The following is a 19,370-nucleotide window of genomic DNA, read 5'->3' as shown; positions in this document are numbered from 1 at the left end:
TGGGATGGCTTGATTGACTGCCTGTCAAATGGCAGTATGACGTAAGTTTTTTTAGTACATTATTTGGTACATTAACACCTTAATGACGTGGCCCCTTTTTCTTTTTCCATTTTCGTTTTTTCCTCCCCCCCCCCCCCCCCCCCTTCAAAAAAATCGTAACTCCTTTATTTATCCATCGGTGTCCCTGTATTTGGGCTTGTTTTTTGCGGGACGAGTTGTATTTTTCAATTGTGCTATTTAAAGTACCATATAATGTCCTGAAAAACTTAAAAAAAAATTCTAAGTGGAGTAAAATGAAAACAAAACGACATTTCGCCATCTTTCAGTGCGTCTTGTTTCTACAGCGCACAAACGGTAACAAAAGTGACATGATAACTTTATTCTATGGGTCGGTACTAGAGTTCAGCGAACCTACTCTGGCGAGCTTGATACTTGTTCTAGTATTAGCGTACTCGATGGTGCTCGTTACTTGAACAAGCATCAAATCGCGTTCGACCCCGCCCCAGCTTTTGGCTCCTCCCCGCTGTGACGTGCATGTTTTGGCCCCTCCCTGCCACGACGCAGCGCGTGTCATTGGCAAATTTGTGGTCTGGCGGGGGAGGGAGAGAAACACGAACCAAGAAAAAAAAAAAAGCTTGGGACCCCTGCGTTCCACATACAAAAATGCTCGAGTCTCCCATTGTAGTCAATGGGGTTCGTTACTCAAGTAGAGCTCTCGAATTTTACGAAAAGCTGGACTCGAATAACGCAGACCCGAGCATTTGGGTGCTCGCACACCTCTAGTCGGTACGATTACTACGATACCAAACTTGTATAGGTTTTTTCTTACTATACTACTTTTTTTTTTTTTTTTTTTCAAAGACATTTAATTTTTTTCAATTATTTTCTGCGGTCATTTTGTGCGCGCAATAACTTTTTTAATTTTTTCGTCGACGTAGTTGAGGGCTCATTTTTTGCGGGATGTCCTGTAGTTTCTGATCGTATCAATTTAGAATACATACGACTTTTTGATCGCTTTTTATTGCGTTTTTTCTGGGAGACAGTATTTCTGGCGGTCTTTTTTTTCGGACGACGTTCACCGTGCGGGAAAAATAATGCGCTACTTTGATAGATCGGACTTTTACGGACGCGGCGATACCAAATACATATTTTTATTTTATGATTTAGATTTTTTAGTAATTGATATGGCAAAAGGGGGGTGATTTAAACTTTTATAACTTTTTTTTTTTTTTTTTTTTTTACAATTAAAAAAACTTTTGACTTTTTTTTATACTTTACTTTGAAGTCCCCCTGGGGGACTTTAACCCCTTAGTGACGAAGCCTGTTTGCGCCTTAGTGACGGAGCCAAATTTTGGAAATCTGACATGCGTCGTTCAACGTGGCATAACTCCGTAAAGGCTTTACATATCCCAGTGATTCTGACATTGTTTTTTCGCCACATGTTGTACTTCATTTAGATTGTAAAAAGAGACCGATATAATTTGTGTATATTTATTAAAAGTACCAATATTGGAAAAATTTTGAAAAAATTGTCATTTTTTCACATTTTCAACCGTAATATCTCAAATATGTCCAAACATACTGTACAAATTTTTGATAAGATATGTATTTCCATCTGTTTACTTTATTCTGAATGCACACTTGAAAAACTTTTGTGTTTTTTTTAACCATTTAGAGGACGTACAAATTTAACATTACTTTTCAGCATTTTGAGGAGCACTTTGTTTTCCTGCACCAAGCCAAGTTTGCAGAGGCTCATAAGTGTCAGAATAATAGATACACCCACAAATGACCCCATTTTAAAAACTACACCCCTTAGTGTATTCACTGAGGGGTATCATGAGTATTTTGACCCCACCAGTTCTTTTCAGGAATTAGTTCAATTTAGGGGACAAAAAATAAAATTTCATATTTTTGCAAATATGTCATTTTAAAGACATATTTTTTTCCTATAGAGCCCATGAAAATGAGGATTTACACACCAAAATGGATACCCCCATTTCTCCCGTGTTCAGAAACATACCCATTGTGGCCCTAATCTTATGTCTGGATGCTTAACGGGAGCCAAAATGAAAGGAGTAGTCGGTGTCTTTCAGAACATAAATTTTGCTTGAAGGCGTTTTAGGCCCCATAGCACTTTTGTAGAGCTCTTGAGTGGCCAAAACCAAAGAGAACCCCCACAAGTGACCCCATTTTGAAAACTAGACCCCTTAACGAATTTATCTAGGGGTGTACTGACCATTTTGACCCCACAGTTTTTGAATGAATTCAAGCCAAGCAAAAGGAAAAAATTGTGATTTTCATTTTTTTGTTAATTCTGTCATTTTAAAAACAGCTTTTTTTGTACAGCACACGCATGAATGAAGCCTTTCATCCCAAAATGGATACCCCTGTTTCTCCCGTGTTCAGAGACATACCCATTGTGGCCCTAATCTTATGTCTGGATGCACAATGGGGCCCAAAACGAAAGGAGTAGTCGGTGGCTTTAAGAACATAGATTTTCCTTGAAGGAGTTTTAGGCCCATAGCACTTTTGTAGAGCTCTTGAGCGGCCAAAATCAAAGAGAACCCCCACAAGTGACCCCATTTTGAAAACTAGACCCCTTAATGAATTTATCTAGGGGTGTACTGCCCATTTTGAGCCCACAGTTTTTGAATGAATTGAAGCAAAGCAAAAGGAAAAAATTGTGATTTTCGTTTTTTTGGCAATTCTGTCGTTTTAAAAACTGCTTTTTTGGTACAGCACACACATGAATGAAGACTTGCACCCCAAAGTGGATACCCCTGTTTGTCCCGTGTTCAGAGACATACCCATTGTGGCCCTAATCTTTTGTCTGGATGCACAACGGGGCGCAAAATGAAAGGAGTAGTCGGTGGCTTTCAGAACAGAAATTTAGCATGAAGGTGATTTAGACCCCATTGCACACTTGTAGAGCCCTTGAGCGGCCAAAACGACAGAGAACCCCCACAAATGATCCCATTTTGAAAACTAGACCCTTAACGAATTAATCTAGGGGTGTACTGTGTATTTTTACCCTACAATTTTTGAATAAATCTAAGCAAAGCAGTAGGAAAAAAAATACAATTTTCATTTTTTTGGCAGTTGTATCAATTTAAAAACTGTTTTTTTTGTACAGCACACATAGGAATGAAGACTTTCACCCCAAAATGGATACCCCTGTTTGTCCCGTGTTCAGAACCATACCCCTTGTGGCCCTAATCTACTTAAAGGACGCATGGCTAGGCCTATAATGGAAGGAGCACCCGTTGGATTTTAGGGTACAACGGAATAAATTCCAGGCCCCATTGCCCACTTATAGAGTCATTGAGCGTCCAAAACTATAAAGACCCCCACAAATATCCCCATTTTAAAAACTAGACCCCTTAACGAATTCATCTAGGGGTGTACTGCGTATTTTGACCCCACAGTATTTGAATAAATTTCAGCAAAGCAGAAGAAAAAAATTACAATTTTCATTTTTTTGGCAATTTTGTCAATTTAAAAACTTTTTTTTTTGTACAGTTTACATAGGAATGAAGACGTTCACCCCCAAATGGATACCCCTGTTTGTCCCGTGTTCAAAAACATACCCATTGTGGCCCTAATCTACTTACAGGAAACATGGCAAGGCCTATAATGGAGGGAACACCTGTTGGATTGCAGGGCATAACTGAATAAATTCCAGGCCCCATTGCTCATTTGTACGGAATAAAAATTGACTCCCTAAAATCCCCCCCCCCCCCCCCCACACGCCCTTTTCGGCGTTCCCCAAATCTTAGATAAAAGTAATAATGTGAACTGTGTAGTATTTCCAAAGACGGGTAATTATGGAGGTTGGTTGGGATGGGCACATGGGGCAATAAAACCGGGTATCCCCCCTTCTCTCATGCTTTTTGGGAGTCATTTTTTTACCTCAGCGGCGGGGATGGGGTGTAAAAATTGGCGCTCTGTGAGTCTCCGTAAGCTTGATGAGGTGCGGCGGTCTCACACAGAAGGCACTCAACAAGGTGCTCCTGGAACTGCATGAAGGCGGGCGTTCCCGGGGCTTCTTGTAAATTGCGTATTACAGATAGCGGTCTGAATAACGCCGGGCTCAGGCAGCCGTATGGGGAATCCGCTTGTGGAGGCCCGCAGCGGATCCCGGCTGTGAGCCCGGCTGTGACCCTGCGTACGGCCGCGTAATGTACTGCGCATAACTGCGTACTTACACGGGCGGTCATGCGCAGTACACTTTTTTTTGTTGTTTGTATTTCCCGCACCGTCGCTTAGCGATGACGCGGGTACCCGCAGCCCGTATACAACGTAGTTGCGTATGGGCTGCGGGTATATCCATGACCATGGAGCACAATGGGCTCTATGTTGCGGATATCCGCGGTAAAATAGAACCTGCTGCGTTCTCTTTTCTGCGAGTGGATTACGCAATTCCAACCCGCTAATGTGAGCGGAATTGTGTAATCCAATGCGATTGATCTGCGTATTACCGCTAATCAAACGCATGCGGAATCCGTAATTCCTATCCGGTCATGTGAGACCGGCCAAAGGTAGATCGCTACCATTTTTTCACGTGACTGGGGACCGCTCAACGAGGCCACCCGTCACTGCTCCAGGCTCTTGGTGACCATTGGTCGCCGAGAGCAAGGAGATATTAGGTTTCCTGGGCTCCCCGACTCCTGCGCATGTGTCCGGTGTTTTGCCAGCGGTCGCATGCGCAGAATACGGGAAAGTTCACGGAAGAAGATTGCGTCGGGGTGTAAATATGGAGGCCTCCGGTAAAAATTTTTATCTCCTCTCACCGATCGCATCGGTGAGGGGAGATGAACCTTCCCCTTTTTTTAACTTTTACGTGATCGCCATTATTCTTTGGATAACAGCGAACACGTGACCAGGAACCGCTCACCGCGGCCCTCCGTGAAATCTCCAGGCTCTCGGCTAAGTTTTGTAGCCAGGAGCAGGGAGATTTTAAAAAACCACGGCTTTTGCGCATGCGCCTGCCACATTGGTGACGGGCGCGTGCGCAGAAGCTGGGGTGAGGTCCACGGATAAATCCGCAGGCCTTAGGTACGTCATTTCATCCTCCCTCACGGATATGATCCGTGGGGGGAGATGAAACGCAAGCTTTTTTTAACTTTTTAAAACTTTTTTTTTACTTTTTGCACTTTTTTTTTTTTACCTTTTACCCCTTTTTTTATTTATTTTTTTTTACTTTTTGCACTTTTTTTTTTACTTTACATGATCACTGTCATCCATTGGATGACAGTGATCATGTCCCTGGTGACATCCCTCTGCTCTTGGCTACACATGGCAGCCAGGAGCAGAGCAATTTTGAATTTCCCGGGGCTCGAGCCCCTCTGTGCACGCGCCCGATGTCAATCATCGGGCGCGCATGCGCAGACGGGGATTTCGGGTCCCGGGACATCGGGACATCGCAGAGGACCGGGGGTGAGTATCTTCACCTCCCCTCATGGATCCGATCCATGAGGGGAGGTGAAACTTTACTTTTGTTTTACTTTTTAAACTTTTTCGCGATCACCGCTATCGCAATGGATAGCGGTGATCGCGGGCCCGGGGACCGCTCACAGTGGTCCCCGGTAACACCTCCTGGTTCCCGGCTACCTTCAGGAGCCGGGAGCCAGGAGATTTTAAATTTGCCGGGGACACCCGGGCTTTTGCGCGTGCGCGTGACGTCATCGTCAGGCGCGCATGCGCAGAAGGCCGCCGGCGGGTCCGGGAGGACCAGATCTCCGGGGGACACCGCCGACAAGCTGTGTGAGTATTTTCAGCTGCCGTGATGGATCCGATCCATCATAGCAGCTGAATTACTACTTTTTAACACTGTTTTCTTTACTTTTTTGCGATCGGCGCTATTCATTTTATAGCGCCGATCGCAATGCCGGGGGGGACTGCCCGCATCCTGGGATGACAGCTCCATGCTGTCGGCTACCTGCGGGCACCGACAGCATGGAGCTGTCACGTCCTCAGGCCAGTGGGCATCAATCCAAAGAGGATGCATAAAACTACGTCCTCTAGGATTAAGGCCCACTTTCTGAGGACGTAGTTTCCCGATGGGGCCGTCGTTAAGGGGTTAACATGCGATACTTTATTCGCTCCTGCAGTATGACGTAATGCTATAGCATTACGTCATACTGCAATTTCACAGTCAGTATATCAAGCCACTCTACGGGGATGGCTTGATAGGCAGTCTCTCAAGGCAGTCCTGGGGCCTTTCATTAGGCCCCCGGCTGCCATGACACCTGCACGGCTCCCCCGATCTCACCGCCGGGGGCCGTGCGGACCCCCGAACATCGTTCGGGGGATTTAAATGCCCCTATTAGAACTGACAGCGGCATTTAAATGGTTAATAGCCACGAACGGCCGATAGTGGCTATTACCCGCGGGTGTCAGCTGTAATAAACAGCTGACGCCCGCACTGTATGAAGAGAGGTTGCCACGCAACCTCTCTTCATACATGCCCCCGCCACTCCATGACGTACCGGTACAACTCGCCCCGCACAAAACAAGCCCTCATACAGCGACGTCGATGGATAAACAAAGGAGTTACGATTTTTTTTTTTTTTTTTTGAAGGTGGGAGGAAAAAACGAAAATGGAAAAAGAGAAAGGGGCCACGTCATTAAGGGGTTAATTTACTTTGACTTGCAGTATATAATACATTTGGCTTTTCCTCAGTCGCCTCCATATCCTATAAACAATGTAACCCATACTTTGCATAGTTTAGACTTCTTACAGATACATGTTCATTTTTTTCTAGTACCTGGCGTTGATCTCAGTATCAATCAGTTTTTGAGGAACCTTGGGCTTGATCACTTAATTGACATCTTTGAGAGGGAACAGGTAAGTTGGAAAGCAGAAAACATTGTTGGACCTTTATCAGATGAAAGCTTTTACTGCAAACGCTCTCACAAGCCAATGCAAAGGATTTACCCTCCAATCTGCTTTATTGCAGGATCACAGCTGTATTATAGGGAGTAGTTAGTATAATGGAAGTAAATTGGGGAATGTTCAGAGGTCTCATAACTTGTTATACGCTGCTGTTTGAGCATTTACACTCCTAGATCCCTCATGAGACTACTGTGCAGAACATTTATAACTTAGCACTTCTAGATTTTACAAGGCATGTAGACGAGATTAGTTAGACATTGGACTGTGCTTGGTGCAGAAAAAAGGAATGAAGTCCATAAAAACATAATTTTTAGTATATCTGGAAAACAGGGCCTTAAAACAGAAGATATTTACAAGCTCGCTCCCAGCACACAACAGGGAAATTAATTCTCATTCTGAGATAATCGAACAGACTTACAAACTTTACTTTTCTGCTCCCGAGGGCAAAGCGCACCCAGAGCAGATGCAACCGTCAGGTATTCCAAGTAGCATACGCCTAACGTTGCTACTTACTTAATTAGATGTAGTATTAGTATATTATTTTTTTTTTCTATTTATTTCTTCATATACGTTATAAATTCTTTGTATTTACAGATAACTCTAGACGTCCTAATTGAAATGGGACACAAAGAATTCAAGGAAATTGGAATTAATGCTTATGGTCATAGACATAAAATCATAAAAGGCGTGGAGAGGCTTATATCGGGTCAGCAAGGTAAGCTTTATCCACCCTTTTTTTGGCTCGATGAAATGTTTGTTTTTGTGAACATACAGTCGTATATTTTAGATATGTCCTATATTGACTCTCTAATATGTTTAGACCTATAGAATCTATGTCATACCTTCTATGTACTATTAATCTCAAAGAACACCATAATTATGTGGACTGACTGTATATAATTCTAATTTTTTTTGTTTTTGCCTTTTTTTATTTTTTCTTTGTGATATTCATCACCTGTATATATTTTGTACTGATATTCCATAGATTTGTGCTCAATAAAGGAGTGCATTTGGCTCCGAAGTGCGTTGCACATTGAATGGTTTGTCAATAAATATGCACTCTATTACATACTAAGGATTTACCTCCATCTTATTACTATCTTTTATTGACCGCATGAGAAGTTTCTCTTAGATATAGTTCCTTTTACATCACTAAATATTTGGTGGGGTTTTTTTGGGTTCTCTGGGTACCCTGAGCGCAGGAGTCTTGTTTTTTTTCTCATCCCATTAATTTCAATGAGAGCAGTGCCTGCAGTTACAAGCATCGGCCACTACATGGAAGTTGGCACGGATGCTTCCTCTCGGACCTCTGCATTTGCAGCACTAACAGCATGCGCCTGCTCAGCTGTTCGGTTGGGGTCCCGAGCGACGGACCGCAGCCGATCTATTATTGATGACCTATCCTGATAAGTCATCATTACTATTCTCTCTTGAAAACCCCCCTTTAATATGGGATCAAAGTATAATTTGGGTTAAGATTTCATTTCATGCGTATGTGCATCAATGATGTACATTTAAAAATGGTCAATTGTGCCTACAATTTGGTTTTGATACTTTTTCTCTTAATGGCTAACTTAGTTGAGACTGTGTGCGATGTAAAGTTCTTCTTGATCAGTTATAGATGAGCTTGGTTTGTTTTGCAGGCTTGAATCCATACTTAACTTTGAACACCTCTAACAGTGGGACCATATTAATTGACCTTGCTCCAGATGATAAAGAGTTTCTTTCTGTGGATGAAGAGGTAAAATGTTATGTTTTCTCATGATCCTCCCATTCCTCTCTCTCCCACTTTATTAATGCCTAATATAGTATAAATTAAGAATCTACTGAAAAGTTCCCTGCTGGATCCATAGTGGTGCCTCCAAATGCAGAAATATTTATCTACCTACTTATGCTTGCACTAGCGTTGTGAAGCAGCAAACAGTCAAAATTGGAAGTGCCAGCAAGTGCATCTGCCACATCTTGACACTTTCAGCTGCTAGTGGCGGCTGCTGTTAAGCACTGACCAGAACATATATTGGCGACACTTGTAAAAAAAAAAAAAAGAAAAAAGGTAATGAAAACCTTTAGATACACTTGCAATCAAATATGCTGCCCAAAACAAGTTAGTGCACACAGTTTATTTTGCCATAGCTGTTTAAAGAAAAAAAAAAAAGACTTCCATAAATTTGTTTTGTGCCTCGTTATGTGACTTGGGTTTTAGCACAATCTGTGAATTGATGTCCTGTTACTTTGACTTGTAGATGCAGAGCACAGTCAGGGAGCATCGTGATGGGGGACATGCAGGTGGCGTTTTTAACAGATACAATATCTTGAAGGTAAGATCATGAATCTTCAGCAGTTTTATTTATGCTGTAGAGGTGGATCAGTAAACGTAGTAATTGTCATTCCGTCTGTCTAGATTCAAAAGGTATGCAATAAAAAGCTATGGGAAAGATACACTCACCGTAGAAAAGAAGTCACAGAGGAAAACCATAATCATTCTAATGAAAGAATGCTGTTTCACGGTAAGCTGCGGCAATGTTCTCATTTCTTGTAACGTGTACCTGAGGGGGAAGTGAAAACCGTAATGAAAGCTGGATAGATTTCCCTTAAGATCCAACATTCACAACCAAGTGGGAATTATCCAATCACAATTATTACATTATTGCATATTCTATTTTGCTTACAATCTTTTAATTGCAGGCAATTAGTAAGAGGAGAACTCTAATGGGTACACAAAAGATCACGATTAATGAGCTATAAAGATGTGCATAGAGCCCTTATGTTCGTGAGCATGCTCAATGATGGCTCGTTTTTACTGCAGTTGGTTTGCCTATTGTCTTCAGAAGTATGTGTGTCTAAGTATCTAAGTGAACGCTTAGATATTTCTGCATCATTGATTACTAATAAAACGTGGTCTGATAATATAAGTCCCAATTAAAGACCCAGGAGGTCTGAACTAGTAACACACAGTTAACTGTTCATGACTTTTTAGGAAACACAGGAGTGTTTTCTAAATAAAAGACATGAATGGTACATTTGTTTGAGTTTAGTTAGATGGTGTTTGCCTATAATTGGCATTTTGATTGAAGTCGGACACATTTTATTAGTGCAATGCAGAAATCTAGGCAATTACAAGAGTTTTGCGTACCTTCCCTCTCGGAATTGGAAGAAGGCAGATCGCTACATACCACCTTTACTACTGCTGTCACTGCAGACTTAAGTGTCTTGGATGATTGACCAGTGATGGTATTTTAGACTTTTCACATTATTTAAGGTGTCCCTTCCTGCCATCTTTTTCCTAATACCCCATTACTGCATGTAGATATCCACTCTGGCAAACTTGAGACCATTAATAATGTGGTTTCCTGCTGCAGTATTGCATTAGGCTGCTTTGACTGTGGCCTTAGCTGATCTCGGAAGCAGCTTTATGTGTTTATACAGTATTAAACCCCCTGCAGCCACGTTAAAATTGGAAAAACCCTTCCGAAAATGTGACACTTTTTTTACTGTAGATTTTGAATTTGTCTCATGTGAATATATTTGACACAGAACTCTGTCATCTTAAGTGCTTTTTTTTTAACCAATAAGTGACATAACTAACTTTAACCTTAAGATCCAGTTAATTGTTTCTATTTTGTTCCAGTGGTCATAACGATAGATAGACAGATCGATATGTGGAGTTACACGATGTAGAGAAGTAATTAGATGAGCAACTCCTCATCATTTCGTTCCTTTTCTGGGAAAAAACCCATATGTCAATCAGAGAGCAAATATGCTCTCTGATTGATGGGTGTGGGGGTGTAAAATGAACAAAAAATGATGTCACCCCTTTCCTGGGACAGGGAGATATACAAGTGAAACACAAATTTCTGCTGTGGTCTGGTCTCCCCTCCCTCCCTCACTCCACTGCACACACTGACTAAAATATGACAGCTGTGAGCTCCGTATTCCTGAGTCCTATTTAAGGTACTATAGCTCTGGTTCTGCAGCGGCTTTAGGGTGTCATTTTAAAGCTAAGAATCTTAGCTTTTAAAGCATATTGGTAGCCCTGATAGAACCGCAGCTACAGCGGTTTAAAGTTCATCCAAAACTGTAATGTCCTTTTCATGCAAAAGGAAGAGAGCTCGTCCTAAACTGCCGGGGGTTAAAACGTAATATTTGTGCTGTGCTTAATCGTTCACAGGTTCTCCATTTGTAAATGCCATTATTCACAAGGGATTTGATGAAAGACACGCTTACATTGGTGGCATGTTTGGAGCCGGTATTTACTTTGCTGAAAACTCATCAAAAAGCAACCAGTATGTCTATGGCATTGGAGGGGGCACAGGATGCCCAATTCACAAGGATCGATCTTGTTATATTTGCCATAGGTGAGAGCGCTAAACTGCAATACTTTGTGGTTACTGAAATAAGGTCTTTGTGCTTCGCTTGTGGATTTGCAGCCGTTTTTCTGTGGATGTTACAGGAAGAAATGTATTTAAATTAAAAATACATGTTTGTTCAGTATTATAAGCTTATAATAAAGTGCATTTTAAAAATCGATCATTCCTCACTTTCACCAGTAGGTGGCAGCTTTATTTTGCAGATTCATCTAGTAAAGTAAAGAACAAAATGAACGGTAGCTAGACACCTTTTGATCTCCCTTTAGTGTTGGATATACAGCATTCAGCTGGGTGATAGCACATTACCCTCGTCTATCTGCCATAGAAGAGAATTGAATGGGGTTGTCTCTCCTCTTGCACATGACGTTCACGGGAACTTTAATTTTTGTGGTGGGGAAGAGCATTTTAATCTTTGTGCGGAAGAGTAAAAAAGAAAAACCGTTCACTTCTGTATTCTTAGCTGCTCTCTACCAGTTTATTCCGATCACTCGTGCATGGGGTAGAAATGCAGAAAAATAATGAAAACCGTAGGTTATAGCTGAGAATCTCCTTGTTCTGTCAGATGTAATTCACGCCATTCTGTTTTCTCTTACAGACAGCTGCTGTTCTGTCGAGTGACGCTGGGGAAATCCTTCCTTCAGTTCAGTGCAATGAAGATGGCTCATTCTCCTCCTGGTCATCACTCAGTCACTGGCCGGCCTAGCGTCAATGGGCTTGCTCTGGCAGAGTATGTAATCTATAGGGGCGAACAGGTAATTAACTCCATCTGCTTAAGCAGTATTTTATAGTTATTTACTGGATATTGAGAGACTTCTCGGAGGTGACTATATGAAGGAAGGAAATTTTCCCTTATGTTGATTTTTATTTTTCCACTGTGATTTGCTCTAAAATTGGCCACAACATATGTTGAGAGATCCGGTACTCCCAACCTTCTTAGCGTTTTCCCCTTTTATTAGGCCCTTTAGCGCACATATGCAGGGGTGCACAGCCTATTCTGCTCTAAAGGTCAAATTGTTATACTGAGATCTCTCTCGCTCCCCCTCCACCCCCTCCATTTGCTCGGACGGGTAATCAGTTACTCGAGAAGACCGATGCTCGCTTGAGCATCAGCCTTAAACGAGCGTGCTCGCTCATCTCTAGTCATATGCCGTAGCAGACTCTGACACCAGGCAATGGCATCCAGTTGCCATGACAACCCATCGCCTCTCCATGGTGACATCACAGTGGGCTGACTACGCTCCACCCTTTACATGCTGCGATCAACATTGTCAGTCACATTTGGCTGCCACTGCAGATCGCTTCAGCTCAACGTCTAATTTCGTTCCACGCACAGGCCATAGGTTTACGTCCTGTCGCCTTAAGTACCAGGCAGCCAGGACAGAAACTTATGTACTTTGGCGTTAACACTAAAACCACCATGGGAGTAATTTTTGACTCCTTCTGCAGTTCAAAGGCAAGGCAGGAAAAACTAAATCAGAGGTTCTAGTGTTAATTAAGTTTTAACATGGCTAAAAGTAAAACCAGCAGTCCTGGATGGCAAGCAATAAACTATATTACAGTTTGTCTTGCATGTTGGGCCATAATAAGGCTTTAGTAAATTTCCGAGAAAATCTGTTTTAATTGCTGCCTAAATAAACAACTGTGTAAAAGTCCGTTACAAAAGGTTAATGGTGAAAGTAAAGATGTGCTGCTTGAGAAATTGCTAACATGCATTTTAATTGTTCTGCAGGCATACCCTGAATACTTAATTACATATCAAATAGTGAAGCCTGACACTGCAGCTGAAGGATGAGCCCGGAGTACATAATGCTCTCTGTGCGAACCCTGCGATGGCAACCGGAGAGAGGGACTCCATGGGAATACATTAGAGAGTTTTCAGAGACTTCAAGCTTTAAGCGATGTTTAGTATATTTCCTGAACATTCACAGAAATATTTTATCAGCACTTTAACAGACGCCATTCTTGATATAAATGGGTTTGTCTATATTTAATTCTACACAAAGAAATGCATTGCATTAACTTGAACTTTTAATTTTTTTTTTTTTCTTTTTGTCTTGTGGTATTTTGTTTCCTTTTTTCCCCTTTTCTAATACTGTACAACACATTGGAGCCTCTAACTGAACTCCTGTAAAAATGCATTACTAGAATTGTGTATTTTAAAACACAGCATTTACACTGAATACAGTTCATTTGTACAACTGTAAATAAGAGCTTTTTGTACTAGCCCGGTATTTATTTACATTGCCTTGTAATATAGTCTTTTGAAATTGCAACTTGTACAAAGCAGAGAAAAATGCACATGTAATTTTATTTGAATGGAACCTCGGGCTGTCCTTTGTGTACCCCAATGCTGGCCGTTAGGTACTGAATATCAGGATGGTCGGAAAAGTAAGCAGAGGTAAGCTTGCCCTGAAAAATACAGTTGCTTGCCTTCCACAACGTGTAAGTATAGGGTTTTGCACATAGATTTACTCAACCCTTAATTTTTAGGACCATGATGGAAGGTTTTTGATTTAGGGAAACCCAAAATATATATATTTTTTTCATACCAAAAAAGGCCATATTTCCCAAAGGGGTATATGTTTCCTAAGAAAAGCATTACATTCTGAACTTGACCAAAAGCTGCTATGCTAATAAGTAATAAAGAAGTTATTTAGAAACGTTGAAAATTGATGGCAGATGAAGCCCCCCTGATCCATCTAGACTGCCCTTACGTAATTTCCTCTTTCTCATCTCTTAGGATAGATCTATGCTTATCCTAGACATCCATTTATTTTTGATTTTCCCAACTATGTCTGCCGGGAGTTTGTTCCAAGCATCTACTACTTTTTCAGTAAAAAATAAGATCTGCCGTTGGGGCACACATGTAGTGCAAGATGCCAGTCAGTAGTTCTAGGCCAAGTTCAAGTGATGTGTTTTGGTGGTACGTTTCTATTGATATATCAGTAATGGATCCTTGAGAGGGGAGATGACGACTCCTATGAGATCCATTCCTACTTAGTAAAAGTAAATATACCCAAAAAGGCATGGTGTGAACTTGGCCTTCAGTTGCTGAAAAATCTGCAAGAGGGCAGACATTGGTTTAAAAAAAGTTATACTCGCTGCTCTGATCCCCGACGGACAAACGCCACCGATCCGATGCTCATCAGTCTTTGTTTACTTGGCTGCAGCGGTGACATTACATATACATACATGAGTGTTGCAGCCAATCACAGATCTCGTTGGTATATGGCTCAAGACCACTAAGGGCTGTGAATGGTTGCAGTGATCAGGTATTTGTATACAGACACATCACCGCTACAGCTTGTCAACAAGGATCGGCAGGAGGGACAGAAGCAGTGAGCGATTTAAAGTGGTAAGTATAACTTTAGTTGTTTTTTTATTGTTAACCATTTCCTGATCTTTCCCTAGTCTTCACTAATTTGGAAAACCCTTTTTAAAAGAGGATCCTTAATTAAGAAAATACTTGTATGCCTCATGAATTAACAGTACTGTAGCGTGTTTTCTTTGTATTATGCTATTTCTCTATTATTCCACCTTGAAATATATGAATAAATTGACAACTAGGTGTTACCATTCCCCTTGTTTAATAAGTCATCCATATACTGCTAGCGCCCATTGGACAGCGTTAGAGTATATGAGAAGGTAGTTGTCAATCTACTCAGAAATTTCCAGAAAGAATAGCAGAAAAACGGTGCAACAGGGTTCGTAGAATAGATGCTTCAGAATTGTTTTGATGGGAAAGGCAAGTAGTAAAAAAAACAGGCGGTCTTTAATATCTCCATTCCTTTTTAGTAAGGGGTTATAGAAAGGGCTGATTTCAGATCTATGTCACCATTTAAAGTATATGGTAGCGCCGAAAAATAAAAGCAAGCTATTGACGTAGACAGTCAGTTACAAATATATAGACTAAAGTGTACTTGTCGGTATAATGTGATTTATGAACCTCGCCCATTGTGAGTTTAACGCCCTAGATCTTCATGCCAGTGTCTGTGCTGCAGACGTTTTTTAATTCATACTAATGGATTTGGAGACTATACAGGTAAGATTAATACATAGGTGGCCGAGTGTGGAGACTATGCCATTGCGTTCCACCAGAATGTTGTAATGCTACTGAGCTGCAACATGAGGATTAATTAAGCAAAATCCTTAATACCATATTGACTTTTAATCTGAATTCTTAACCTGTTTTTCATAGCCTCTTTAATAGAAATTACATTATCTACAATTCTGCGCTCGTAGGTTTCAATAATGAAAAAGCTTTGCATAAAATTATTGGGACTAGATTTTTATCATGTAGCTGATATTTTTTTGTTTTTGGGAATGGGAAATTTTAATGGGTTTGTATCACAATTGAATTATCACCTGTTCATAAGATAGGAGATAAAGGTTTGATTGGAAATCTCACCACTGAGCCTGTCACCAATCCCAAGAATGGGGATCCTGCCCCCCCCCCCTCGCCTTTTGTCACTGTGGATTCGCTGCGCCCACCTACAGGAACATGAAGAACGAATGGAGCTATAGTCGTTGTATGCGCAGTGCTGCCCCATTGATTTCAGTAGGGCTGACAGAAATAGCGGACTATAAAGCACTCGGCTGTTTGTAGAAATCCTATTAAAATTAAATGGAGCTGCACTGCTTGCACAACAACCGTTCAATTCAGTCTCCTCCTCCATGTGGGGTGCAGCCTGTAGTGAAGAGCCGATGGGGACATTGGACCACAGTCCTCAGCAAAAGTGGGAGTTTCAGCGGTGAGACCCCCCCCACTTCCCCACTGATCAGACATTTAACACCTTTCTTGTGAATAGGTGATATGTCAGTTGTGGGAATACCCCTTTAAGGTTATCATCCTCCTACCTTCCAAGCACAATAGATCATTAGGGTTGGAGACACATGCACTGTTTGCTTGCATTCAGAACCAGGATTAGTTGCAGAAGAGGAAAAGTATAGAAAAAAACCTTTATATTTTTCTGTCTACGCCTGTTTAGTTTCAAAAAACTTCATTTCTGAATCCCCCTTTAAAGGCCCGCTCTGGCAAAAACACATTTTTCCATGCCTGCCTCCTCACCTGATTGCCTGTCACATTCCGGAGGTCCCTTTTATGTATTCTAGTCACTTCCCTCACTGCAGACCCCTGTCAGCCACTATCTTAATGGTAAGATTTTTTTTGTTTTACTTTCACTTTCAGTCACTCCTATGATGCATCAGCCCAACATTAATTAAGACTATACCAGTTTTGTCTGCAAGTACAACAGTTTAATTATCATTACCTTCTGTATTCCCCTAAATAAGACACACAATATAAGTATACAGTCAAGAGGATGGGCTGTGATCTCCTCTATTATAACAGTGTAACAGGAGCTTTGTGATCACAATCAGTAACTGATGGGAGAGATTCTGTATCCCTCTCAACACAGTTGCTGTGCTTAGGGTCTATGTAACACCATCACACACAGAAATGGACTCGAAAATGAAACCATAACCCCCAAGTAGATCTAAGCTGATCAGAACGGAGATCAATGGTTTCTGTTTGCCAACACCGTCCCTCTAATGTGCCACTGTTTCTATTGCCCATATATAAGTTGGCATACTGCTGCCTCTGCTTCTTTTTACAGTGAGTCTATAAAAGGTGCACTGTGTTTGATGGTCTTGTTCTACATGTAGACTTGTGTGTATACCGTGGGTAAGACAGCTGACTGTTGTGTTTTGGGCACATTTTTGCCAATTTTTTTGTTTCCGATGAGCATTTTGTGGGGTCAGATCATGATGGGCAATACTTGGCACTTGGTTACTGAACTCTTCACCCGTCGTTGGCGGAGGATAGGAGTTCAGCTGCAAGTGCTAAATCTTTGTTTTTAGAACTCATTGGGGCGGGGGGTTATTTGTTTCCGTACACAGTGGAGAACTTTACATAACTTGAGATATATATATATACTGTATACACTTTGCTTGGCATTTAGTCTGTAGCATTGGATGATTGTGTTTACGTGCTTTTTGTGTGTGTTCATTATAACAAATGTGCATTTGTCAAATTGATGAAGATTTGTGATGTTGAAAAGAACTTTTATTGGGAATTCTATGGACGAGGATTCCTGGAATTTTTACAGTCGTGCCTGCCTGCTCTATTAAATTTTTGTGATGTTTAAAGTGAAATCGTTTGTCTTCTTGTCTTAATATCCTATAAGAGGAGATTTCCTCGGTTTGCTGCAAAATGTGGCGTACATGCCATGTGTCAGATTTGTGTCTTGGATACCTTTCAAGCTTCACAAGACCGTTATGAAAAGTGTCTAGAAAAGTTGGCTGGGCAGTCATCTTCAAATGTGCCAGATGTATTAATGGCGTGCCCAATAATTTTGGTCTGTGGTGTAAGGAAGTGTGTCCCAGACAATCGATCACACAGTATGCACTACTGTGATAAGTTTGACACATTTAGTTTTAAGCTGCCTTAATTTGACAGTATCGTCCCCTGTGTTTGGTGTTACTACATTCCAGCAGTGAGAGGACTCTCATATCTGTGTACCGCAGGATGCACCCATTATCTCTGCTTTAGCAGTTGTTAAAGGTGTCCGAAAATAGCTGTCAGGTGTGATGGATTTTACACCCAGGGTACCAAGATGGAAATATACAAAGGTACAAATATCTCTTTTCAAACGGCATATGCTGGTAGACTGGATCAGGTCATGAAGTAGTTAATATATCTTTACTACATCTAAAAAGCGGATTCATGTTACTTCCCAATAGATTCTAGCATCACAGATGGGTCAGTAGATGCCATCACCGTGGGCTGCACAAGTAATATATAGACCTCTATACTTCTTACAAAGTCTGGTCATAGGGAATGGTCTGACGCCGGCAACCATTAAAGGGGTATTGCTATCCATGTCATTTACTTGATTTCCTAAGATCTGTCTCTGGCAACTTCTCCCTTCCTTGTAGGCCAGCGGCAGTGTACCATTCTGAACATGTGCTATGCTGAGCCCTGCAGCTATGTTGAAGTATTAAATGGCTCCAGGGCTACTGTGCATGCCCTAGAGCTACCCTATATACATCAATAGAGCAGCAGGATGAGGGCTTCCGGCTATCCATCAGAGCAAACAGTGGAAGTGTGGTCCGAACCATTGATAATGAATGGTAAGCAAGCAGGATGGGCGAATGAAGCTCTCAAAATAATTGATTATATTTGGTAAATTTCTTATACTTGCATGTACTACTTCTGCAATATTATTCACCAGATTGGAAACTGGACAACGCCTTTAAAGGCATATTCCCAACAACTCCCCTTCAATATAGCTGCCTTTATTAAAATAAATTTTGCTTACCCCGTTGCTGGGATCCAGCACTGCTGCCTCGCTGTGGTCCCAATGATTGTTGTAACAGTTGATGTCGCAGGAAATCGGGTGACCGTGCAGCCAATAAGTGACTGCAGCATAACCACTCTTTCATCTGGAATCGGCACTCACATCCTGAACTCCATGATGGTAGGAGTTCAGGAACATGACGCTGCAGCAGTCACCTGATTTCCTGTTACATCACTTGTCATGACAATCACCGGGACAACAGCGGGGTTGTAATGCTGGATCCCGGCGGTTGTGTGGAGCAGTTAGTATAATCCAGTTTATTTTAATATGGTCAGCCCTACTGAAGCTGGGTTGTCCGGTAACTAAGCACCCCATTTTAAGGGTGGTTTCACACACAAGTGTGTGTTGTGGAAGGTTCTGGGGTAGTTGTTTGAGACAAAACCAGAAGTGGATTCATGATGTACGAGAAATATAAAGGAAAGACTTCTACCTCTTCTTCACGCTGAATCCAAATCTGGCTTTGACTCAAAAAACTGCATCAAAAATTGTCACAAAAAAACCCTTATGTGTAAAACCACCCTAAGGGTATGTTCACAGGTGGCGGAAATGCTGCAGAACTTGCCACGGAAATTCCACAACATTTGCGCACAAAATAATGGTCAAAACCTAGCTCTTATATTAACAGCTACAGCGCCCCCACCTCATAATACATTACGCACCATCAACTGGCAGCCTCTAGTGAGGGCCGAACCGCTGGTCAGGTGATGCCTCTTCCAAATCACCTGACTAGTGTCTTGGCACTCATCA

The 19,370-nt window shown here is 41.6% G+C and overlaps 1 protein-coding gene across 1 annotated transcript in view; it reads left to right on the top strand.

Annotated features, from left to right (window-relative positions):
* LOC136626012 (poly [ADP-ribose] polymerase tankyrase-2) overlaps nt 1-17,418 on the top strand; it is a 58,761-nt gene extending 41,343 nt beyond the window's left edge. The window contains exons 20-27 of the mRNA XM_066600707.1: nt 6,768-6,850; nt 7,493-7,613; nt 8,542-8,639; nt 9,142-9,216; nt 9,300-9,405; nt 11,067-11,253; nt 11,861-12,017; nt 12,995-17,418. Coding sequence (XP_066456804.1) covers nt 6,768-6,850; nt 7,493-7,613; nt 8,542-8,639; nt 9,142-9,216; nt 9,300-9,405; nt 11,067-11,253; nt 11,861-12,017; nt 12,995-13,057 — 890 coding nt within the window. The 3' untranslated portion in view covers nt 13,058-17,418. The remainder of the gene's footprint in view (nt 1-6,767; nt 6,851-7,492; nt 7,614-8,541; nt 8,640-9,141; nt 9,217-9,299; nt 9,406-11,066; nt 11,254-11,860; nt 12,018-12,994) is intronic.
* Nucleotides 17,419-19,370: the final 1,952 nt, after the last annotated feature.

The sequence above is a fragment of the Eleutherodactylus coqui genome, chromosome 4, assembly GCF_035609145.1.
Source record: "Eleutherodactylus coqui strain aEleCoq1 chromosome 4, aEleCoq1.hap1, whole genome shotgun sequence".
NCBI classification, from domain to species: domain Eukaryota; kingdom Metazoa; phylum Chordata; class Amphibia; order Anura; family Eleutherodactylidae; genus Eleutherodactylus; species Eleutherodactylus coqui.
The sequence above is the reverse complement of the archived record's forward strand: the minus strand, read 5'-3'. Positions and strand labels throughout refer to the sequence as shown.